General features: G+C 40.4%; 1 protein-coding gene and 1 pseudogene across 1 annotated transcript; both read left to right on the plus strand.

The window, feature by feature from the left end:
* The window catches only part of LOC149235059 (phytochrome-like), a 45,124-nt pseudogene extending 31,032 nt beyond the window's left edge, over positions 1-14,092 (plus strand).
* Positions 14,093-16,856: 2,764 nt separating this feature from the next.
* LOC149235060 (uncharacterized) lies at positions 16,857-21,988 on the plus strand. The gene is made up of 2 exons (XM_089368450.1): positions 16,857-17,546; positions 18,482-21,988. Exons 1-2 carry the CDS (start codon positions 16,857-16,859, stop codon positions 21,986-21,988), a joined length of 4,197 nt encoding a protein of 1,398 aa, XP_089224576.1.
* The last annotated feature ends 5,022 nt before the right edge of the window (positions 21,989-27,010 follow it).

Consider the following 27,010-nt stretch of genomic DNA (forward strand, 5'->3'; position numbering starts at 1 on the left):
CTTCGATAGTTGGCATATCTAACTGCAAGCTCCTTAGTAACATTCTTCACCTGGGCAACTTCATCTTTTGCTGCTCCCACTTGGTTCTTTATGGCTATAACATTTCCTCCTTGGGTAATAATAACCTTTCTGTTCTTGTCTTTATGCTTGACTGCCTCCACTGTTTTGGTCAATACTTCAATTACCTCTGTTCTGGGCATCTTTACAGCTATCTCTCCTTTATGCACTTTCTCAGCTTCTCTAACTTGTTTCCTTGTAACCGGCCTTCGTGGTTTGAACATAAACTCCTCACTAGGTTCATCAAACCTTAGTCTCTTCGAAGCTTTTGATTTCTTAGTGCTCTCAGGTGATGATTGAGTCAAATCAATATGCATAGGTTCAATATGCACCGGTTCTACCTGCTCAAACTCAATGGCCTCAAGCAAATCACTTAAGCTGGCCTTTGATATTGGACTTTCCTCCACAGCTACTGATTTGCCCTTCTCTTTGCTTAATTGACTTCTGGTCTTTACTCTTGATACCTTTTCAAACCCACTTGATCCAGGTGCATCTTTCTTGTGCTTAACCCTTTCTTTTAATGATGGCTGAGATGTCTCTTTAATAACCAAGGGCTTTACTGGTTTTTTCAACTGAGACCTGGTTTTCTTTTTATCCTTAGCCTCCTTTCTAAGCTCAGCTATTGTAGGTTCCTCCACTGATTCTTCTCTTTCTCTAACCGGCTGTGGGGTGAGGCCTGTCTTACTCTGAAAACCAGCCATATAGATGAAAGAATTCCAATCCCTACCAATTTTCTGAAGACCATCCAGCACTAACAGTTTGACTAGACCATGGTGAAATAATGATGTCTCACAATCATCCTTCCTCAATTGGACTTTGTCACACATCTTGCTGAGGCTACGAAACAAGTAAAATGGGATATCTATAGATGCTTTACCCGTAAAATGCAGCAACAACTTAAAATGATAGGAATAAACCTTATTATATCTGCCCTCATAGGTTAAATACTTTTGAATACAGTTAAGAAGCATGGCATAGTGCTCCTTAACATAACTTCTAGGCACAGCCTTGGTTAGATCTTCATTCACATAGGATTCTTTCAAGAACTCTTTGCAGGGGTTCATATCAAATTTGAAGTTTTTAAACCACTCCTGCCCTCCTCTCGGAATCTCAGTTACATTAGCAATAGCCTCTGGAGATACTTGGAATTCTAACATAGACACTTTAGAATTTAAACCTGTAAAGTTCAAGGCAAACTCTTTTGTTACCTGAGTGTGGCCACCCTTCAGTTTTTCACAGAAACTCCAGCAACCAGCATCTTTGAAAGCTTTTCTTACACCTTCATCTCTCAATGCAAGGTCCAATCCTTCAGGCTCTGCCCTCTGACATCTTCCAGACCGATGCTCCTTCTTCTCCATTCCGCTTTTGAAATCTCTCGCACAGAGAAACACCACCAGCCTCAACTCAAATGGCAAATTCAAATTTTAGAACGCAGGCTCGCTTGCAATCAGGCTCTCTTGAAGAAGAAACTCGGGCTCATTTGCAGTTCAATTGTCTTATCATCCAAGCGGGTCAGTTTATGCATCATTAACAAACATCATAACACAACCATGCATGACAAAACCGTTTGTGCATGGCTATGAACCTATTGGTGGAGTGATGGCTCATAATTGCTTGGAAAGAACGCCAACTGACAATAACCGGACGGACACAATGACTCATCCCCAGACATGACACTTTAAGAATCTGCGCTGCAAAATCCCCGAATCCGCGATTTTGTAGCGCAGATAGTTATAAATTAGCAAAATGCGCTGCGAAATGGATGGATACTGACGCGCTGCGAAAAGGCTAAAACATCATTGCGCTGCAAAATCAACCAATAAAACTGCGCTGTGAAAATGCGGAAAGGACCAGTGACGTATACAAGATAAGACATGTCTTATACAATCATGATGGAGGATGACTAACGGTATTTGAAAATGATTCACATCAATATCCTTTAGAAACATGACCCCTAAGTAGTAAACATAGGACAACAACCATTTGACACCCATTTTTGACAATGAAATTTTTGGACAAAATTTATGTACATGTGACTGCAGTTCTAGGTGATAACAGTGGCTCCACTTGGGATAGTGTGCTCCTGTAGTACACTAAGAACTCGTAGAACCAGTGCCTTGTCCATTTTAAAAAAAACATACACACAACTGACAAGCATTCCTTTCGAGCTTTGTGGGCCTTCTCCTCGGGCTAAAGCTTTTCTGTTCAGCTTGTCATTTATTGTCAACCAGAAACATTCAAAAACGGTTATGTACAATGCTCATGAGATTCTTAGCAGACTTTTACTGATTGTAATGCTTTAAGAACCTGCCATTTACAGGTCCTCCAGCATATGGTGTTCCATCAACTTCCTGCAGAATGTAAGTGTTGTTTCCATGGAAAGCAGAAATCTGATATGGCCCTTTCCACAAATTTTCAAATTTGCCATGTTTACCTTTCTCTTCAATTCTGGCTTCCCATTTTAGGACTTTATCATTAATTTGAAATGTGACCTCTTTTATCTTCTTTTCAAATGCTCTCTTGACTCTATTCTGGTTTTGTTGATGATCTTCAAACACCTCATTCCTTTTCTCCTGCAAAGCTATCAACTGATTAATTCTTCGCTGTATGGCATTTGGTTCCTCTTCTAATCCCTGAATTAGCTTCATAACTGGTACCCCAAGAGATGTTGGGAAAATTGCCTCTGCTCCATACACAAGTTCATAAGGAGATGTTCCAATGGACCTCTTTGTGCAAATTCGGTCAGCCCACAAGGCATACTTCAGTTTCAAATGCCAAGCCTTTTTATTATCCTGCAGCAGCTTCTTAATAATCCTCACAAGACTCTTGTTTGAACTTTCAGCCAAGCCATTCCCCTGTGGATAATAAGCAGTGGAATGACCCAGGGAAATGTGGTATTGATGACAAAAATTTATCATTCTTTTAGACTTAAAAGCCTGGGCATTGTCTGTGATAATCTTGATTGGACAACCAAACCTTGATAAAATGTTATTTTCCAGAAAGGATATTATCACTGAGTCATTGGCCTGCCTGGTAGGTATCGCCTCTATCCACTTTGTAAAATAATCAGTGGCTGTGAGGATCCAGCGATGCTGTCCTGATGAAGGAGGATGGATTTCCCCTATAAAATCTAATCCCCACTGCTGGAAGGGTGCTTCAACATAAATAGGAACCAATGGCAAAGGCATGAGCTTTCTCCTTCCTTCAAATACTTGACATTCATGGCATGCTGCTATCTTTTTATAAATGTCTCTGAACATAGTCGGCCAAAAATATCCAGCTCTCAAAACTTTATTTGCAGTGGCTTTCCAATAGTGATGGCCTCCACAATCTCCCTTATGAAATTCATCAATTACCTTATCAGCCTCTTCTTCAATGAGACAATTTAATAAAATCCCTCCTGCATCCTTCCAAAATAAATTCTGCTCATACACGAAATATCTAAGAGATTTTAGCTTGGTGAACCGAGCTTTAGATTTGGAAAGGTTATCAAGGGCTCTATTGTGCTGCAATACAAATGCCACATCCCTATACCATTCTGATGTCAAAAACTTTTCATTGATTTGGACCAACTCTTCTTCATTCTCAGAAATTTCTGATATTTCTGTGCTAAAATTGATACCAATGCAGTCCAGATTTGACTGAGTTAGCAACTTTGCCATGCCTTGACCCTTCACCAACTTGGTGGGCCTGATCTCAATGTCATATTCTAACAGCTTGGCTATCCACTTTCCTCTTTTTCCATCCGGGTCTACTTGTGTGAGAATATCTTTTATAACAGCACTTGGCACGTATGCAACAATATGAGAGTGCAACACATAAATTCTGAAATCCTTAATTGCCTTCACCAATGCATATGCTTGCTTCTCTAAAATGTTGTATTTCAACTCAGCATTAGCCAATGTCTTTCTAAAGAAAGAAATGGGCTGTTCAGTACCTTGACTTCCTTTCTGCAGCAAAACTCCAGCAATTGTATCTTCAGAAGCAAATGTGAATATCAGGAACTCCTTGGTAAAATCCGGGCTGATGAGGACTGGTGCTTGAGTGAGGGCCTTTTTAATTTCTTCAAATGATTTCTTTGCTTCAGCTGTCCACTTGAAATCTGTTCCTTTCCTTAACATCTTGGTTATATGTTTGACCACTTCAGCAAAGTTAGGAATGAATCTTCTAACAAAATTAACCTTTCCAAGAAAAGATTGAACTTCTTTCTTGCTTCTTGGCAAATCCAGCCTTTGAATAGCACTGACTCTATTAGGATCAATCTTAATACCCTCTTCAGAAATAATATGTCCAAGCAATTTGCCAGAAGTTAAAGCAAAGATACTTTTGGTTGGGTTTAAAGAAATACCAAACCTCCTACACTTTAGTAAGACCCTTTCAAGGTGCTTTAAGTGATCTTCTTCCCTTTTTGAAAAGACTGTGATATCATCAAGATGTACCACCACTGATTTATCTTTTTCTTCAGCAAAAGCAATGTCCATAGCCCTTTGGAAGGTCGCTCCTGCATTCATGAGACCAAAGGGCATCTTTGCATACATAAATGTGCCCCATGGTGTAGTGAAAGCTGTCTTCTCCTGATCCTCTGGATGAACAAGGATCTGATTATACCCTGAGAAGCCATCCAGCATAGACATTCTTTGGGAACCAACAATATTTTGCAAGATGAGATCCATTTTAGGAAGAGGGTAATTATCTTTCAGTGAAGCCTTGTTTAAGTTCCTGAAATCTATGCAAATTTTAATCTCCCCATTCTTTTTCCTGACAGGTACCAAGTTAGCAAGCCAATTTGAGAATCTGATTGGAACAATAATCTTTGCATCAAAAAGCTTTTTCACCTCCCTTTCAATCAGTGGCATCAGAAGGGGATTAATTCTCCTTAATTTCTGCTTAAAAGGCTTCTCATTTGGCTTAATTGGGATGGTGTGTTGTATGATTGAAGAATCATACTGCTTCAAATCATCATAGCTCCATGCAAAAACATCAATAAACTTCTTCATCATTTCAACATATTTGACCTTCATATCAGCTGATAAGAACTTTGAAATCTTGACTAATTTAGGCACAACTGAGTCACCTAAATTATAGCTTTCTATTTCCTCTTCATTAGCTTGCAACCTTGGTGCTTTAAACACATCATTCTGATCAAATAACTTTTCAAGAGGAATGAGGCCTTTAGGGATTGAGTTATTTTGCAACTGCAACACTTCAGACTTTTCCTTTGTCTCAGCTAACATATTCTGCTGATCTATTTGATTATTTTCAAACTCCTCTTTCAACTTAAGAAAATTTCTTACCTGCTGATCATCTTCAAATACTTGCCAATTTATGATATTATCTGGGATGACTGGTCTATGGCGAACTTTCACTTCATAGCTATCAGAAGAATGTTTGGGAATAACAAAAAGACTGGCTGCTACAGCAAGAGAATCTGCAATAGAATTTTGATCTCTGTTTTTAATGCTGAAGGAATAGGATTGAAACTTTTCCAACAGCTCCAACACTAAGTTTCTATAGGCTCTCATCCTGACATCCTTTGTTTGATATGTACCATGTACTTGCTTAATAATTAATTCAGAATCTCCACAAACAACAATGTTCTTTGCCTTCAACTCTATCAAGGTTTCTAAGCCTAACACCAGAGACTCGTACTCAGCCATGTTATTGGTACAATCAAAGTTAAGTTTGTATGATAGAAACTTACTTTCTTCTGTTGGACTAGTAATCCAAATTCCAGCTCCTGCGCCATCTTTTCCTGCTGCTCCATCAAAGTATAAGGACCAACAACCATTGATATCTCTTTCATTTCTTTGTTGTTCCTCCTGACACTGATTTTCTGCATGCTCATCTTGTGATTCTTTACCAACTGATTCATGAAACAAGATAGCTGACCCCATACCTGTATCACATGAGTAAATAGGAAAATTCTGAGGCTTGTCCTTGCTGCTTACCATGTATGCCATCCTTGTTTCACGATAAAATCTCCTTTGTTCGCCAAACACTGGGATAGTAGCATATGTCAGATCCATTTGCATGGTACCCTTGATCTTTGCAGCCCACGACCTTGAAAGAAGCATCCCAAACTTAGGTGGAATGTCTGCAACAACAATGTCCATGACAATTGTTTTTGCTGGGATTTGTGTTAGAGCCACAACAACGTCTTTTATCAACCCAATGCAATGAACTCTCTTTGAATCAAAAGAAAATAAGTCTTTGTATGGTCTAGTTACTTCTAATCCCATTCTTTCCATAATTACCTTAGGCATGAGATTATGTGACGCCCCTGAATCCAGCATAGCATTATGTAGAGTCATATCATGGATATTGATGCTTATATAAAAAGGAGGAAACTCATCACTTTGTTCATCTTCAAGTCTTGGTCCTAAACAGATAATAGGATTATCCTCTTGCACACTTAGAATATCAGCCCCTCCTGGTGGAGAATTAAGCATTTCCACAATCTTGCTTCTATATTTGTCTACTTTCAGAATTTCATTAAATGGGACTGATATTTTAATCTTGGCAATCTCATTTTCTATGTTAAAAACAGAAGTAGACTTTTCAAGCTCCTTAGGGGGTGTAGGGCTTTGAATATCCTTTCTCTCACCAGAGGAATCACCTTTACCATCAGTCTGCTTTGTCTTTTCCTTCTTATCTTCAACTGCCTTTGAAACATTCTTCTTGGGCTGTGCTTTATTCGCTGTAATAGGGACATCTCGGTTTCTGAGGTTGTGCTGTTTCTGAATTTCAAATATGGCATGCTGATAACCCTTCAAGAAATCTGAAGGCTCCTCTTCTGCCTTTACCAAACTAGACTCATCATGCTCTTCTTTTGTTAAGAAAATTTCTGAGTCTTCTTCACCCAAGCAATGAATAGACTCCTCAGGTACCTCAGGTTCTTCTTCTTCATCCACCATGTTTTGCTGGAAAGGAGGTCTCACTGGAGGATCTGCTTGCTGATTTCTATTGTCCCTTGGTCTTTGCTGATTTTGAGGCCTTCTAAATTGAGGATTCCTAAACCTAGGCTCTTGTTGTGCTTGGGGAGCAGCAGTATTCCCAAGTGCTAATTGATCCATCAATTTCTCCATGGTTTTCATCATGGTTTCAAACTTTTCTTCTTGAGCAGAGGTAGAAGGTTTCTCCTCTTCCTTTATCTTAGCCTTTGCCATCTTTGACTTCTTAGCAGCTAGCATATTTACCTCAACCTTAACTGCATCATTCTGCATATCAGCAAGAGTAGCAGACTCTCTTTCTCTGAGTAAAAGAGAGAAATCTGAATCAAATGACTCAGCATACCTTAACTGTGCCAAAGCTCCAGGAGGCTTTAAATGTGCTGGAATGGAATTATATACTTTATTAAACCTCTTAGAAAAATTTTGGACAGTTTCATCTGGAGCTCTTCTTAAACTATTATATTCAGTGAGGGCTTGAACAGGATTGGTCCTATTCCCCCATTTCCTCAGAAAAAGATCTTCAAACTCAAGCCAACTATGAATGCTACCAGCTCCAAGGGCTTTAAACCATTTCCGGACTTCCCCAATAAAGGTTTGAGCAAACAGTCTTAACTTTACATCTTCATCATCCACTTCTTCCCTATCAACAAAGTCATTGAATCTATCCACATGTTCCTCAGCTGTAATGTCCTCATCTCCTCCCCATGTTGGAATCCTAGCAGCATATTTACTAGGGAGATCATGCAAAACAGCAGGGAGAGCTAGGGGAGCATACCTAGCAGGTACAGCCATAATGAAAGGAGGAGCAGGGATAACAGGTACTGTGTGACTAGGAGGACCAGAACTAGTATGAGATGTTGACTGAGGAGTATTTGGGCTAGCAGAGGCAGAAGATAAAGTATGAGTACGGAAAGGGCTATTGGGACTTTGTAAGCCACTGACAAAAGAACTCCAATTTGGGAGAGGGAAACCAGTTTTTGATTTAAGCAAAACTTCAAAAGGGTCAAGCTCCTTGAGCTGTTTCAAATCCTCTTCCTCTAATAACAATTCAGAAGTAACAATTTCCCAAAACTCTTCTTTATCTTTTTGTGACACTAAAGATGAAGTATCAATTCCTTTCTTTTGTAAATCTATTATGATACCAATAAGCTCTTCTTCATTTTCAGACCTCAACAACACTTCTTGGATTTTATCATCAACAATTTTATCCTCAGGACTTCTAGCAAACTCAGGAAACAAGGATTTGGAAATATTTGAAGTACCTGGTATATCAGAGAATCTTTGTTTACTCCTTGAGATGATATTAGGATTTTCCACAGGACTAGGTGGGTTTGGGTCAGGATTACTCCTCGTATACCTTCCTCTCGAAGCCACCTTTTAAACTTTAAGAAATCATGGAGTCACCAAGGTAGAATGCAGCCTCGAAAACCTTTTTTGAACTCCTGCTACCTTCAGAAATTCAATTTTATAACTACGGGAATGAGTAATCTTCAGACTCCCGGCAGACGCACCAAAATGTTATCACAAAATCAGGTACTGAAGGCTGCTAATCAGCAAGACTCTGTGTAACTGTTTCAAACCAGGCTTTTAACTAAGGCTTAGCCTCCTTAGTCTGAGAGGGCTCTCTCATAGGTTATTGATATTGAACAAGATGGCTAACTCTTACAAGACACATGAAAAATGTACTGGCTGGACAGAATTGCTTCCCATTGGGCTTATGGAGTCACTAATATCTCAGTAAACAATAACACTATCCTTTCATAGAAATCAGGGCACTTTACATCTAATGTTCAAACATAACTTACATGAAACACAGTTTGCCTAGGCATACAGGAAGTCAGAGCATGATTCATGAGTTCTGAGTGATTATGCATTAACCAAACTATAAAAGAACATTAAAGAGAATAAACCATCATACATTTGAACAATAAGATCTATTGTGAATCCTGAGAAGAAACAACAGTCATTTGCATTACTGAAATCTGCTATACATAAACCAAAACAGTCTTCTCCAAAAACATCCAACCCCTATTACATCCAAGTCTGATCTATATATAGGGATACATTCTTAACCACCTTGAGCTTCCTCCTCCAGCATGAGGGGAGCTCGAAGACTGCTATTAACTACTCCTATCTACTGTTTAACTAATTCATTAAATACATTAAGTGCTGAACTGTAATTACAAAGAGTCCTAATTTAATCAAAACTCAAATTCTGTCCTCCTCGTAGCATGATTCCTTCTTGATTCTTGACACCTGTCTTCTTTCTGTTTTGGCCGAGATAGCTTAGAGGAGAATGCAATGAACAAGCTGGCTTTGGATACTGGATGCGTTGATGGTTCATTAATCATCAAGATAAGTCCCCTGTTTTCCCGGTCCTTGTCTCCCATCATTCTTCACAAATTAAGTAACATGTTCCCAGCTCTTTAATTCCTCAAAAACTACGAGCATCACCATATTCCCCAATGTGCTGGAAGCCTTGTTGATTGAACAGGTGTATAACCCAAAATCTCTGTATGCATCTCCTATCAGAACCCTAACAACCGGTAATAAAGTACCTTTATCAAAGCTTTCACTAAAGACAAAATATTTCACCTTTTCAAAAAGGCACACTTGTCATTCTCTGAATAGCTAGGATAGCCTCATGTGGTCTCCCTTATGTTCCTTAGGCGTTTCCTTCAAAAATTTGCTGATCTCATCATTAAACTGTTTGTTTTCATCATAAAACAGCACCTACAGCAGTTTCGTAGCGCGCTACGAAACTGCTGTTTTTTGCTAAAACAGAGTATATTTGCATTAAGGCGTCTTTTGCTTGAACTTATGACTCTTAAGACTTCTTCTACAGGTGTCAGAGACTTAGATGACTTCAAAATAATGGAGCTTAAACAAAATTGACCAAAACTAAGAATGGCACCTTTTTCTTCAAATCAGTGAGCTAGTTGACCTAGCTGTATCTTCAAATTTGCAACCTCCTTCTTTAAGGCTTTGTTTTCAGCTCTCAGGCTCATGTTCATTTTTCTGATGAGTTTAGCTTGCTTGAGGGCTGGAACCATCCATGTATACACATCAGCCACTGAATCTACCTGACCCACTAGGTTTTTGCTACCTTTTAACACAGCTCTTCGATAGTTGGCATATCTAACTGCAAGCTCCTTAGTAACATTCTTCACCTGGGCAACTTCATCTTTTGCTGCTCCCGCTTGGTTCTTTATGGCTATAACATTTCCTCCTTGGGTAATAATAACCTTTCTGTTCTTGTCTTTATGCTTGACTGCCTCCACTGTTTTGGTCAATACTTCAATTACCTCTGTTCTAGGCATCTTTACAGCTATCTCTCCTTTATGCACTTTCTCAGCTTCTCTAACTTGTTTCCTTGTAACCGACCTTCGTGGTTTGAACATAAACTCCTCACTAGGTTCATCAAACCTTAGTCTCTTCGAAGCTTTTGATTTCTTAGTGCTCTCAGGTGATGATTGAGTCAAATCAATATGCATAGGTTCAATATGCACCGGTTCTACCTGCTCAAACTCAATGGCCTCAAGCAAATCACTTAAGCTGGCCTTTGATATTGGACTTTCCTCCACAGCTACTGATTTGCCCTTCTCTTTGCTTAATTGACTTCTGGTCTTTACTCTTGATACCTTTTCAGACCCACTTGATCCAGGTGCATCTTTCTTGTGCTTAACCCTTTCTTTTAATGATGGCTGAGATGTCTCTTTAATAACCAAGGGCTTTACTGGTTTTTTCAACTGAGACCTGGTTTTATTTTTATCCTTAGCCTCCTTTCTAAGCTCAGCTATTGTAGGTTCCTCCACTGATTCTTCTCTTTCTCTAACCAGCTGTGGGGTGAGGCCTGTCTTACTCTGAAAACCAGCCATATAGATGAAAGAATTCCAATCCCTACCAATTTTTTGAAGACCATCCAGCACTAACAGTTTGACTAGACCATGGTGAAATAATGATGTCTCACAATCATCCTTCCTCAATTGGACTTTGTCACACATCTTGCTGAGGCTACGAAACAAGTAAAATGGGATATCTATAGATGCTTTACCCGTAAAATGCAGCAACAACTTAAAATGATAGGAATAAACCTTATTATATCTGCCCTCACAGGTTAAATACTTTTGAATACAGTTAAGAAGCATGGCATAGTGCTCCTTAACATAACTTCTAGGCACAGCCTTGGTTAGATCTTCATTCACATAGGCTTCTTTCAAGAACTCTTTGCAGGGGTTCATATCAAATTTGAAGTTTTTAAACCACTCCTGCCCTCCTCTCAGAATCTCAGTTACATTAGCAATAGCCTCTGGAGATACTTGGAATTCTAACATAGACACTTTAGAATTTAAACCTGTAAAGTTCAAGGAAAACTCTTTTGTTACCTGAGTGTGGCCACCCTTCAGTTTTTCACAGAAACTCCAGCAACCAGCATCTTTGAAAGCTTTTCTTACACCTTCATCTCTCAATGCAAGGTCCAATCCTTCAGGCTCTGCCCTCTGACATCTTCCAGACCGATGCTCCTTCTTCTCCATTCCGCTTTTGAAATCTTTCGCACAGAGAAACACCACCAGCCTCAACTCAAATGGCAAATTCAAATTTTAGAATGCAGGCTCGCTTGCAATCAGGCTCTCTTGAAGAAGAAACTCGGGCTCATTTGCAGTTCAATTGTCTTATCATCCAAGCGGGTCAGTTTATGCATCATTAACAAACATCATAACACAACCATGCATGACAAAACCGTTTGTGCGTGGCTATGAACCTATTGGTGGAGTGATGGCTCATAATTGCTTGGAAAGAACGCCAACTGACAATAACCGGACGGACACAATGACTCATCCCCAGACATGACACTTTAAGAATCTGCGCTGCAAAATCCCCGAATCCGCGATTTCGTAGCGCAGATAGTTATAAATTAGCAAAATGCGCTACGAAATGGCTGGATACTGACGCGCTGCGAAAAGGCTAAAACATCATTGCGCTGCAAAATCAACCAATAAAACTGCGCTGCGAAAATGCGGAAAGGACCAGTGACGTATACAAGATAAGACATGTCTTATACAATCATGATGGAGGATGACTAACGGTATTTGAAAATGATTCACATCAATATCCTTTAGAAACATGACCCCTAAGTAGTAAACATAGGACAACAACCATTTGACACCCATTTTTGACAATGAAATTTTTGGACAAAATTTATGTACATGTGAGTGCAGTTCTAGGTGATAACATACTCCATAGAATTGATGTGGCGTTGGTGATAGATTTTGAGCCTATTGGGACTTCAGATGTTTCCACCTCTGCAATGAGAGCATTACAATCCTATAAGCTTGCTGCAAAAGGCAATATCACGGTTGGAAATCGATCCCTAGTGGAAATATTGGGCTATTGTGTGACATGATTGTACAAGAGGTGTGTGACCTTATAGGCTATGACCGTGTTATGGCTTATAAATTTCATGATGATGATCATGGTGAGGTGATATCCGAGATTAGAAGATATGATTTAGAACCTTATTTGGGTCTTCACTACCCTGCAACTGATGTCCTTTAGGTTTCAAGATTTTCTTTTTTATGAGGAACAGAGTAAGAATGATTTGTGATTTCTATGCACAACCTATAACAATGAGTCAGGACAAGAGATTGCCTAGAGACCTAAGTTTTTGTGGATCTACATTGATAGCACCTCATGGTTTCCATTCTTAATACATGGCCAACATGGGTTCTATAGCATCTCTAGTAATGGTTGTAGTAATCAATGAGAAGGAATTGGACGGAGGTAGCGAGGGGCAGATGCAGCAGAAAGGAAGAAGGCTTTGGGGACTGGTGGTTTGTCATCACACTAGTCCACGCTATGTTCCATTTCCTTTGAGGTATGCTCATGTGTTCTTAATGCAAGTTTTTGGAATTCATCTAAACAAGGAAGTTGAATTGGTTGCTCAAATGAGAGAAAAGTGAATTTTGCGCACTCAAGCATTGCTCTGCAACATGCTGCTTCATGACACACCCTTGGGAATTGTCACTCGGAAGCCCAACATCATGGATCTTTTCAGATGTGATGGTGCTTCCCTTTACTATGAATAAAACTTTTGGCTTCTAGGGGTAACTCCTACTGAGGCTCAGATCCAAGACATTGTTTCATGGTTGTCTGAGCATCACATGGATTCCATAATTTTGATCACAGATAGTCTTGTTTATGTAGGCTATCCTGGAGCGGGATCATTAGGGAATGCATTTTGTGGAATTTCTACGGTGATAATTAATTCAAAAGACTTATGTTTTGGTTCAAATCTCATACTGCAAAAGAAATCAAATGGGGAGGTGCCAAACATGACCTGCAGGATAGAGATGATGGTAAGAAAATGCATCCACGATCTTCGTTTGATGCATTCCTTGAAATGGTAAAAATGAGGAGTTTGCCTTGGGAGGATGTTGAGATGGATGCCATCCATTCATAACAGTTAATATTGCGAGGTTCCTGCAAAGAAACTGATGACAATAGTAGAAATATCTCGATAAATATGTAACTCATTGATTCGAAACGTCAGGAAATGGATGAATTGAATGTAGTGACAAATGAGATGGTGAGACTGATTGAAAAAACAAAGACTCCAATCTTGGAAGTCAATGCTTATGGAGTAAATGGATGGAAGAGAAAATATGTCGAACTTACAGGGTTGTCAGTGGAAGAGGTCCTGGGGGAGCCTCTAATCAATATCGTCAAGGAAACCTCAGCTGAGAACGATGCTACATTTGGCTTTGCAAGGAGTTGAAAAGAAAAATGTTCAAATTGAGCTGAAAAGACATGGCTCAGAGGAGGAAAAAGGTCCAGTAGTTTTACTTGTTAATGCTTGCTCGAGCAGGGACCTGAAGGAGAATGTTGTGGGAGTGTGCTTTGTTGCCCAAGATGTGACCGAGCAGAAGATCGTTATGGACAAGTTCACTCGCATTCAAGGTGACTACAGGGCAATAGTTCAAAATCCAAGTCCCCTAATTCCTCCCATATTTGGAACAGATGAATGTGGATGGTGTTCTGAGTGGACTTCGCCCTGGAGACAAAGAGGCTCTAATTCTTACTGTTAAAGCTGCCAAAGTTTTGGATTGCATTTTTTATGAGCAGAGTTTCAAGGCATAAAATTCGCAGCTCTAGATTTGAAGGGCATAAATATATCAGTCAAAATGACAGTTGGTTAAATAGGTGGCATAATTTCCCTCATTAAAGGAACCCCTGGTAGTAAACGAAGGAGCACCATTAAGCTACAAAAAATATCATTTATCAGAGGAAGAATTGTGTAAGCATTGTGTTGACCTACTCAGAGATGATCCTTTTCTCTGTAGAGAAGGATGATAAATTCACATATGAAGAGTCTGATGGACAAAACCAGAATTCGTAGTCAAAGGTGCAGTGAAATATGCTTTCCTTTTTGCATGTCGAAGGAGACTCAATTATTCTTTCATGTTGATAAGGTTTCCCTCATAGCAAGCCAATTTTGTTGACTGAGAACCCATGAAAAAACAGAGGACAGTGACAAACATCGATCATCAAACATCACTGACAGAAATAAAAATATCAGAGAAATAAGAACAGAAGGGATCAAGAAACAGGGCATGGCTAGAAGAAAGCAGCCAGCAAAACCAATCTTCCTCTATGGATTCCTCAACAACCTTTTCTTATGAATAGAGTTCATGTAGATCTACCAATTGTACTAGTTCCTTCACCATTGTCTCATCTTCATTCACTAAGAAAATTATACATAATGGCATCTTGGATTTTCATAGATGTATCACCAAGAGGAAGACCAATAAAATCTCACAAATGTTGCTCAAAACTTTAGTATCCTGCACATTTGGTGACTGTGGGGAAGATTTGATGTTTCCTACAGCACAACCATCGAAATCCATTCTATGAATCTATAATGAGAGATGTGAGATATTTCATTCAATTCAAAAACTAAAACCTAATCCAATCAAGTTAGTATGGGAATGAGCATTTTCTTTGAAATCGAATGCAGCTTCATCAAACCTTAGACTTGCAAGGGACAATTCTTATTTAACAACTGAGAGTGGATCAATGCTTGGAGAGGTTTCTCCTATTTTGAAAACCATAGTTCCAGTTCTGTGAACACTATGAAATTTCAGGTGCTTAATAGGTCACTTGCCTTTATAGGTCCAATCTGATGTTTTTTTAATTCCTTTGGGCTTTTCTATCAAACTTTGACTTGTGTGCTGAAGAATGATTTTTTTTGTAATATAAGAGTATCCTGTAGACCTTTCATTTTTGGTTTGATATGGACATTATCATTCTCTACTTCAGAACAAATGATCCAAGAACATAGAAAATTTGTGACCACATTCAGAAAGTCTCTGTTTGAATTCTGCTATGGCATCAAAATTTCAAACTGCCTCCAATTATAAGTTTTGTCTACCATAAAAACTCTGCAAGTGTTGCTGCAAAGTCACTTTTGAAACACAGACCATGTAACTTTCTTTATGCACATTTGACCCATTCATGCTGCTTGACTTGAATTGAGAACCATAACAGTCATATGCCCTTTTGCATATTTTTTTCATTCACCTTATGAAAGTCATTAAAAATCCTTTAGACCTTCAATTAGCCCTGTGATTTCTTGCACAAACCAAGGGGTAACCATGTCAACATTGACACATTTATGGTGGTGGATGGTGATGGCTCCTCTTTGTTTCAAATTCTAGTAAGGATGTTTCTCTTCCTCACCTCCATAGTCTTTGCTTTCGAGAGGACTAGTCATGACTTGGAGGATTTTCTCTCTCAAGTATTATCTATTATCAATTCCACTTTCTAGGGATACTCTTTTGGGTTCCCTTCCTTTTCTATTTTATTATCTACTCTTCTTTCATTCTTCTTAGATTTTAGAACTGGTTGATAGATGCTCTAGGCACTCCTTATTGTTGTTGTCAAATGTTGTCCTCCTAGTCCCATTGACATAGTTTGAAGTATTCTTTTGTCACATAGAAGGTCTCCCTCTCTTATTTTTTGTTGAGAAATGTTTCATATATACTTCATAGATCAAATAAGTACATCATGGAACATGAATGATTACAACAAACAAATAACAATGGTACCCAAAAAAGTGAAAGCAAGGGATTTTAGAGTTCCCCTCTCTTTTGTGAACTTTGATATCTATGGATGTTTTCTTGTATTTTTTTTTATAGATTGACATTTTTAGGTTGTTTTTCTTGTATTTGTTTACAGCAGTGGCCAACACATGTTCCAAAGTTTGGGAACTGGAATACTAAACAAGATACTGGTTACACATCTTATTTTGAGGGTGCCCGTGTTGTTAGAGGTGCAAAGCCTGGCCATGAAGAACAGTCTAACAAGGAATATGAGGGTATCAGATGCCAAAGATTTGGGAACAAACTTGGAGTAGAGTGCATGTTACCATCTTCAACAACTGGGCAAGATTCATAGGGTGGAAACATACGAACCAATGAAACTATAAGTATTTCATAGTTTTTCCTTCTTGTAAATTGCTTTCAGTCAAAATTGACATAATTTAAATTTAAACCTTAATTTATAATGTTAGAATACCTATTAAGGTAATAGTTCCAAATGTAGAATGGAACAATATATTGCAATTGGATCGCTGCCCCGCGCCCTGCTGCTGCTGCGACTGACTGAGCCTTTGCGTGCCTGTGCCTGGCAGCGCTGCTGCTGGGCCGCCCTCACCTTTTGCTCGCCCCCCCTCTTTTGTTTCCCCTTTTTTTATCACCCTGGGGCCTCCTGCCTGTTCCCTTGAGGGCCTGCGGCCCTTCCCCTCCTCTGGTTTTCACTGGGGCACCCCCTGCGCTTCTGGCCTACCCTGCAATGGATCCGCCAACCCAAGAACAGGAAGATCTTGAGAAGATGTTTGCCTCTCTCACCAAAGAGAATAACTCAGAGAAGATTCGCCCAACAGCCTCAAAGTTTATTAAGAAGCTTGATGAAATTCCGGAAGTTCCGCTCCCTCCCGCCCTCCCGAGGAGAGCTGCAGTTGCCCTGGCAGATCGTGGTCTGGTTGGACAGTTCACCGGACTTTGGCCCTCCCCCCGCACAGTCCAACGCTGGGTGGAAAGAAACTGGAACTCAATGGTCCAAGGAAAGATAGCAATAAGGTTCTGCGGGAGGGGATTTTTCACATTCCTCTTCGAAATGGTGGAAGACCGTAATCTCATCTTCAGGAACGGCCCATACTTCATGGACACAAGAGGCCTTTATCTCAATAGATGGACCCCCGACTTTGACCCCGAGATGGACGTTCCCAGTGCTGTCCCGGTCTGGGTCCGTCTCCCCCATCTGCCTCTCCACTGCTGGGGAGATGAATCGGTGAGAGCTATAGGAAATGCTGTGGGGAAATATATCGATAGATCGGAACCAAAGGAGAACATGCATGCATGTGCTCGGATCTGTGTTGAAGTGGATCTGGGGAAAGGATTACCGGAAGCGATCAAACTCAAGGTAGATCAGTGGACGCATATACAGCAAGTGGACTATGAGCAGCTGCCATTCAAGTGCAAGGTATGTCATGAATATGGGCATTTTGCTAATAGGTGTAGTAAAAATAAGCCTACAGACTCTGATAATGTTGAAGCCCCGGAAGAAACTTGGGAAAAAGTCAAGAAGAAGAAGTCAAACCCTCCCCATGGAACCACCTCAAAACCCCCTAATGAAACCCCAACCCCAGCCTCCCATCCCTCCGGATCTGGCCCCTCTTTCCCCTCTTCCTCCAACCCTTTTGAATCCCTTGCGTCAGAGGATCCCCCATCCCCCCCTCCCTCTCCGAGAGGCCCCATAGCAACTCCTCCCTCTCCCCCCCCTTCCTCCCCTCCCCCAACTGTTGAAAGAATCCTAACAAGGAACAAGACAAAGGAAAATATCACATCCACCGATCCACCCAGAAAAGTAGGAAGGAAGTCAAACAAAGAGATAAGGGATGAGAACGCCGCAAAGGAAATGGCCACAGGAACCCAGCAGCCAATGGACACATATCTAGACAAGACCAAAGGGAGCGGGGAGAAGATGAAGGAGAAAAGTGGAACACACAATAAATCAAGTAAATGATGAATCTGGTCTCTTGGAACTGTAGGGGGATGGGCTCCTCCCTAAAATCTAATGCAGTCCGCGACCTTCTCAAATCAGAACACCCAGACTTTCTACTACTTCAGGAGACCAAAATCACTGATCAGGATTTTCAAAACAATGTGAATAGAAGCAGAAGTTATGAGGGAATAGGACTGAGTGCAGTAGGGGCCTCAGGTGGAATAGGAACAATTTGGGACAAAAGTAAATGGAATCTAAAAAATAGCAGGCAGAACAAATGGTGGCTAAGAACAGATATGCAAAACATATCCAAGACTGAAGAATACACAATATATAATGTATACGCCCCCCCCCATTACAGAGATAAAGCTTCTTGCTGGGAGTCAATCACAACAGATTTAATGAATGTCCAGGACAGAAATATCTTCCTGGGGGGAGACCTGAATCTAATCAGGAATGCGGAAGAGAAGATGGGGGGAAATTTCTTTGCAGACCCCTCAAGGGATGCATTAGAAAGCATCATCCAAACTCACAGGCTGGTTGATATCCCTCCTCAGAACGGGCGTTTTACATGGTCGAACAAGAGAACTGGTAAAAACAACATCAAAGAGAGGCTGGATCGTATATTGGTTCAAGAAAGAATCTCGGCCAACTTTACAAGGATCCAAAGCACAATTATTCAAGGCTATATATCAGATCATAAACCAGTGGCACTGCATCTGGTTAAAGTGGAAAATATGGGACCGATTCCCTTTAAGTATAATAGAGCATGGGAAAACAATGAAGACTTCAGGAACCTGGTAAGGGAGAAATGGGCAACAGAAATTATGGGCTCTCCGCATTACATATGGGAAACAAAGATCAAAATTCTCAGGACAGCCATCAAGCAATGGGCGAGAAATTTCGCAACAGAGAAAGAGAAAAGGAAAATCGACCTCCAAATGAAACTTGTGGAGTGGAACCAAGAAAAAGAGAAGGGCCAAGACACAGAAGAAGACTTAAGGAAAGAAAATGACCTGTACATGGAGCTGTACAAACAGAATCGAGCGGAAGAGGAAGAGCAAAGGCAAAAATCGAGGTGCCTATGGCTCAAATCAGGTGACAAAAGCACCTCTTTCTTTCATAACAGCATCAAGTTGAGGAGAGCAGGGAACAATATTGGGAAAATAACAGCGGAGGGCAGAGTTCTAACAAAGCAATGGGAGATCAAGGAAGCAGCGACTCGACATTTTCAAAATCTTCTATCTGCTGACCCCCAATACAAAAAAAATTCGGATTTCCTAAATATAATAGAGAGTAAAATCACAGATGAACAAAACGCAGAATTAGAAAAGGAGATCACGAAAGAAGAAATAGAATGGTCTATCCATAGCATGCCACTGGATAAGGCCCCAGGACCTGATGGGTTTATAGTTGCATTTTATAGAACTCATTGGGACGTAATTAAGAAAGATTATATTAGAATGGCAAAAAATTTCTTCGCAAAATGCAAACTGGGCAGCAGCATTAAGTCATCTCATTTAGCTCTTAGCCCCAAAGACCCAAATCCCCAATCTTTTGACAGATTCCGTCCTATTTCTCTGTGTAATGTTTCCTACAAAATTATCTCCAAGATCTTGGCGCACAGGCTAAAAAAAATCCTTCCCTCCCTCATATCCGAGAACCAAGGAGGTTTTGTTCCTAGGCGACATATAACGGACAATGTCATTCTCATTCAGGAGGCAATTCACAGCAGTTTATTCAGAAATGAGAAGGGTATGATCATCAAGCTGGACATGGCGAACGCCTTTGACCGGGTAAACCACTCTTTCCTTCAGGCAGCATTAATGAAATTTGGCATCTCAGAGTTCTTTATTAGCAGGGTCATGGAATGCATCTCCCACATCTGGACAGCTCCCCTCATCAACGGAAGGCCCTGCACTGCTTTCAAGAGTTCAAGAGGTTTGAGGCAGGGATGCCCTCTGTCACCCTTTCTCTACATTATTATGGCTGAAACCCTCAGCTTACATTTGGAGAACAAGCGCAAAACAAAAGAAATAACAGGGGTGGACATAGTCCGTGGATCTAAGGGAATCAACCACTCCCTGTTCGCAGATGACACTCTGCTAATAGGGGGAGCCTCCAGCATTATGGCTCGTAGGTTCAAAAAAATCCTGGATCTCTTCCTTCAAGCCTCAGGAGGCAAACTAAACAACAATAAGTGTATGATATACACTTGGAACGTCCCAAGAAACATAACTCAGAGAATCTCTATAATTATGGAAATCCCTGCCCAAGGGAATTGGTCCCATTTCATGTACTTAGGGCTTCCATTAGCCAAGGAAACAATCAAATCTGAGATCTGGGCGAAACTAATTGAGAAATTGAGAGGGAAACTACAGAGTTGGGGAGTATATTGGCTCAACCTAGCAGGTAGAACCATTCTCATAAAGGCCATTCTATCAGCCCTCCCAATCTACCAATTTGCTACCACTCTCGCCCCGGCAGGAATACACAAGCAGATGGAGCTGATTATTAGAAGTTTCCTGTGGCAAGGAGGAAAGCAAGATACAAAAAAGTTCAGTTTGGTGAAGTGGGACAAGGTCACTCTTCCCCTGGAAAAAGGAGGGCTCGGAATCAGAATACCAAGGCTAGCAAACATGGCTATGGGCTATAAATTGGTATGGAGAATTCTCAATGAGAAAGGGACCTGGTGGACAGAGGTCATCAAGAGGAAGTACCTAAATGGGAACAAAAGCAACATCCTCTCTGAAAACATCATTGAAAGACAGTGTACCCCCGTTTGGAAGCTGATTAAAAAGACCCTCCCTCATTTCAAATCTTGCATATCAAGGGCCCCGGGTAATGGCAAGGAAATCAACATTTGGGAGGACAGGATAATGGGCAAGGAGGAAAGGGTAACGCTCATTAACTACAAGCCATTGCAAAGGTGGATGTCAGAGGCAAAGATCAAAACTCTTTATGATATCTCCCTTTGGGATCAAAATTGCTGGACAGGCTGGAGAACTCTCCCTCTCCCTGAGGATCTTAAGAGCCTCTGGGTCAAGCTCAAGACTTCGCTAATAGGCTCTGCCCCCACAAACAGAATGGAGGAAGACAAATTTGTTTGGGACCCTAATGGGGGTAATTACATGGTCAAGGAGGGCTACAAAGTTTTGCAAAACGCCCAAGCAATTAACAATTGGCCACTTCAGAAAGCAATATGGAGAATTGAATGTCTGCCAAAGGTAAAGCTATTTAATTGGACCCTTCTGCATGGTAAAATCCTTACTGCTGAAAATCTCAGGAAGAAGGGCATTCAAGGCCCATCAATGTGCTGCATGTGTAAGGAAGCAAGGGAAAGCATTACCCACCTCTTCGTGGAATGCTCCTTTGCTAGAGCATGCTGGAAGCTCATCACCAACCCCCTAAGCATCAGCGAACCTCCCAACCAGATCACTCTTCTACAGAAACATTGGGGTAATAGCTTCCCTCATTCCGGCAAATGTAAGGGTCTTGTCAAAAGGATATGGAACAGCATCCCAGCCAATCTTTGCTGGCAGATATGGATAGCCAGAAATAAGTGTATTTTCAAGAGCGAAAAGCCAAGTATCTCCAGCGTGCTAGCCAAAACGATGGCACTCATCACTGAGACCATTGAAGCAAATGGCATTAACCAGGCAGACCCGGATCTGACTGAGGCAAGAGTTAAAGAGTGGATCAGCAAATTCAAACTGGAAGGGAGAACTCAGAAGATAGAAAACACAGGGAGGAGGATCACGGACTGGAAACTAAGGGGGTCAAAGGAAGAAGTTAAGAGCTGGATTCAAAATCAAAACCGACCTACCCTTCACTTTGATGGGGCATCAAAGAACAACCCGGGCCAAGCGGGAGCAGGTGGAGTTATTAAAGATGGCCAAGGGAGAAACATAGCTACTTAAGAGTGGGGTATGGGCACCATGACAAACAATAAGGCAGAAGCATACAGCCTATTGTTGGGGACCTCCATTGCCAGGAAACTTGGCTTAAGAAACCTATTAATACTCGGCGACTCTGCTATCATCATAGCAGCAGTGGCCTCAGGGAAAGACTTCAAACAAGCAGCATTAAACAATATCAAAGGAAGGATAACGGAAAATATCAGGGATCTGGGCAATGTCACCTTCAAGCACATCCTCAGAGCACACAACAAGGAAGCAGACGAACTAGCGAACAAGGCTACGAGAAGGCAAACAGGTCAAGTTAAGGAGAATGACTCAGTTTATGAGAAAGACATCCCCTAAGCGGGACTCCCATATCGCCTCTCCCAAGAAACCCAGTCACCACAGGAATATTCTCCTCCGTATCTGGCCCTTACCCAAATCTCTTCTCTGCTCTATCGGGTACCACCGGAATTCTAATCGCCCTCATGACCTGACCACCATCATGGAATTATATCTCTTGGGGATTCTTTACATGACCAGCGCAGCCATTCTCAGGATATGGGATCATGTCTATCCCCTCCGCACGCTCCTTGCCAGTAGCCATATCAAATCTACAGACCTCTCCCCTCCCAAGAACAGACCCATTCAGAATCAATCCAGGCATATGCGGATCCTCCATGGTCTTATATATTGCAGTCGGGTCTCAAGTAAACGCACAGTTCTAGGCAAGACACCGCATCCCCATTGCGACTCCAGCAACAGAAGGCAACCAGCCGACGGCCTCATCTCTCACCGGGACGCAAAGCTTCGCAGCGTGCTCTTGGTAACTACAGTTTTACACTCTGTTGGTTTATATTTGCTGACTCTTTTGCTCCTGGAATGCAGTAGTGTCACAGGTATATCCCCGAAGTTCACTCTCAGGCCTCTGAGCCAGTCGTTCCACTCTCTTTTGAGCCAGCACCTTCCCTCTTCAGGCCCGCTCATTGCTCCTCACGGGTCTCCCCAGCCTACAAGTTTCGTTTTGTTGTTTGCTGGAATGGCAGAACAGAAGAAGCCTTCAGCTGATCAGGCGCAACCCAGCAACCTTTTGGACAGCATTTTCAACAATAGGGACTGCACCATGTGCAAGACCCACACGATCATGATCAACAGCCTGACCAAGCAGCTGAAAGAGCTGCAAGATGATTATCATGCAGACAGGAACTCAAAGCGCAAAAAATTGGACAAAAGGAAGAATGAAATTGAATCACTGAAAGAGAGATGCAGCCACTTGGAGGCAGCCATGGAGCACATTCGATCCCTTGCCCAAAGTTACCAGGCGGAAGCTTCAACCAAGGCTAGTGTCAAGAATCCTGATGACTCTGTCACTCAACATTTCCCTTAAGGAATGCATTGTAAATTTAGATGGTTAGGAGGTTCCTTCGTAAGGCAATATAGCCGTCTTTGTTTTGCTCTCTGTTTAATTAAAAGAAGCAATGAGGAATATGGGCCTGCGAGCCCACTTTTGATCCTCAGCTTTCAGACACTCCTCCCGTATGTACTAAGAACTCTGTTATGCTGGTTTTATAATACATAAGTATCCGACTTCGTTAAAAAAAAAAATAGTTCCAAATGTAGAAATAAGCCAAGTTTTTGGACGTTTTCTAATTATTCATTGGATAAAGTGGTCAATAACATTGGAAAAGGGCATTATTTTTTGCTTGTGGTTTGAATAGCCATGATCTTGGATTGATAGATATCCTATCTAAACGGAATAATTTATTATATTTAATTTTTTTATAAATATTACTCCCAATTTGTGTGTCTAGGACCAAGGTATGCTATTACTTTCATGTTGATTTTAAAAATCAAGCCATGAAATTACATGCTTTGTGGAGAATGGGCATGCAAAATTTTTCAGCATCTTGCAAACCATGAATACAAAGCTTAGGTACTTATGAACCAAGTCTGCACATAGTTGATTTGAGAAATTATTAATGGAATAGGTTGATTAAAATAAAGTCCCTTCCATCTGTAACATTTGAAATTAAATATTTTAGTTTGACTGAGGACATTTCTCACCATCTATTGTTCAAACTCATTATTCTGAAAATTCCAATGATTTTACACCTTTTGTGAGACAATACAGGTCTTTGTGAAGCCTTATTAAGTTAGGTACTAGAAGGGCCTAATTTTGCGTCAGAATTTGTAATATGGATATTTATTATACCTATAATTCTAGGAAAACATTAAAATATTGTTGCGTATTATTTGGTAGGTGAGAGGAATCCATCAGCATTTGGTTAGGCAGATTCTTGGCTGAAGAAAATTGATTGAGCACTATGAATATTTGTTACAAGGTTCATGGCATTAACATAAGATTTCATAAAGAAATAACTCTCTCCAAGGAACAACTCTATATTTCATTGATGTAAAGGTTATTCAACATGCTGCAGCTTGGCAGAGGTGCACCTATCCCCAATGTTGGAGCCTTGAGTGAAAGAAACCCTATATTTAACAAAGCATCAGAAGACAATCAGACAAGAGAAACAACCAAAATTCCAATAATACCATCAGAAACTTCATCTTATAACAACTCACGCCAAAGGTCATCAATAATTAGTTTTGATAAGATAGGTTGTATCTACAAAAAATCTAGTCATTTCCATTTGGGGCCTCTGAAAGTTGAACATGTTTATGTGTTTGTAGTGTTGGTGTTCCTTCAAACCAAGAGTTGTTTTTTACGATAGAATTTGTCTAGAAACTTTGCAATTATTGATTTTAAAATTTAAATCACTCAAATTCTTGCAAGAATTATTATGTGCTTTTCCTGAAGAAATTTCATAGAATACTTTTTGGGAAATTAAAATAAATTTGAAAAGAAATATTGCAATGATACCCATCAAGGTAGGGAGTTACTGCCCACCAAGGGGAAGTCAACAATGCCACAGATCTAGACATACCATGAATAAAACAAAACTGAAAGTAGCCATGAACATCCACACCAATGGGGATCTTAGAGTCACTTTCACAAAATAACACACACCCACATGACTTTACAAGGCTATAAGGCACATTCTTTGGGCTTATATGGTGTGTCCAATTTTTTTTGGAGTACCCCTACTGAAAGAGGGGTAACATGACCTTGGGCTTACAATAATGGTGATAAATATTGCGAAGTGTTCATATGTACCCATGCTTACACGAGAGGCAGTAGGCCCAAAAAAGTGACCCATCTCCAACAAATGAGGGGAAAAAAGGTTTTGGTGCAGCATCCAACCTCCAAAGGCCCTTCAAAGGTACTTCTCCTCTACAAATCAGCCAGTAAACTCCCTAGGTGTCATCCAAAGTAAAAGAATGGGCTCCAAAGTAAACTGTCCACCCTTAGTGGTGGGTCTTCTCCTCCAATCCTGTCAAGAATGATCCCAAACCCTCCTACAAAATGAGCACAGGGGCTTCAGAGTGGACACATCTAACTTTCAAGAGGTGGAACAACTCTTCTTATCATGTACATGAGACCTCCAAGTGTCCACCAATGTGGAAAAAATATTCTAAGGTGAATTCTCAACATAAAAATAACAATACTCCCAAATAGGCTTTAGCTCTACTTCTCATATCTATAGCCCACTCAAAACAGAGGTCAGCACATAATTGTTGCAATGACGTGGGATGGCTCCATATATAATAGTTGGTTCAAAACACATTATAAATTGGTCCTCCATGAAATATGTTTCAATACAGCTTGTAGCTTGGCACAAATAAATCAACCCTTACTCCTTTAAGCGATTGCTACACAAGTATATATATATAAAACCTAAGTGACCCTTTTGAAGAATACAAATAGAAGTGTCTGACCTTGCTCCTACAAAATCTGAAATAGGTATAGAGCACTGGCTTCACAGTTTAGATAGACTTTTGATATCCCCGAGGAGGCTTGAGTTTGCATCTGATCCAAGCATTCTTCATTGTGGAAAGGCTTTTCCGCAATTTCTTGCTTCATTACAGCATATCACACCAAAATTTAGGCTTCAAGAGAGCAATATTTCCGTGTTGTGGCTAAAAGTAGCCCATAACACATTAATAGCATCCCTTTATACTGATTCAAGTGAAATTTCAGGTGTTTGCACCTTATTTCTTTTTAGGTGCTTGATAGGTCACTTGCCTTTATATACACCATTTCCAATCTAATGTTTTTTTATTCCTTTGGGCTTTTCTATCAGACTTTGACTTGTGTACTAAAGAATGATTTTTTCTGTAATATAAGTGTATCCTGTAGACCTTTCATTTTTGGTTTGATATGGACATTATCATTCTCTACTTCGGAACAAACTATCCAAGCACACAGAACATTTGTGACCACATTTAGAAAGTCTTTGTTTGAATTCTGCTATGGCATCAAACTGCCTCCAATTACAAGTTTTGTATGCCATGAAAACTCTGCAAGTGTTGCTGCAAAGTCACTTTTGAAACACAACCCATGTAACTTTATTTATGCACATTTGACCCATTCATGCTGCTTGAATTGAATTGAGAACCATACTAGTCATATGCCCTTTTGCATATTTTTTTCATTCACCTTATGAAAGTCATTAAAAATCCTTTAGACCTTCAATTAGCCCTGTGATTTCTTGCACAAACCAAGGGGTAACTGTGTCAACATTGACACATTTATGGTGGTGGATGGTGATGGCTCCTCTTTGTTTCAAATGCTAGTAAGGATGTTTCTCTTCCTCACCTCCATAGTTTTTGCTTTCGAGAGGACTAGTCATGACTTGGAGGATTTTCTCTCTCAAGTATTATCTATTATCAATTCCACTTTCTAGGGATACTCTTTTGGGTTCCATTCCTTTTCTCTTTTATTATCTACTCTTGTTTCATTCTTAGATTTTAGAACTGGTTGACATATGCTCTAGGCACTCCTTATTGGTATTGTCAAATGTTGTCCTCCTAGTCCCATTGACATAGTTTGAAGTATTCTTTTGTCACATAGAAGGTCTTCCTCTCTTGTTTTTTGTTGAGAAATGTTGCATATATACTTCATAGATCAAATAAGTACATCAT

The sequence above is a fragment of the Pinus tabuliformis genome, chromosome 8 (genome assembly GCF_031772625.1).
Source record: "Pinus tabuliformis cultivar Carrire ecotype Pingquan chromosome 8, CPIR1, whole genome shotgun sequence".
In the NCBI taxonomy this organism is placed as follows: domain Eukaryota; kingdom Viridiplantae; phylum Streptophyta; class Pinopsida; order Pinales; family Pinaceae; genus Pinus; species Pinus tabuliformis.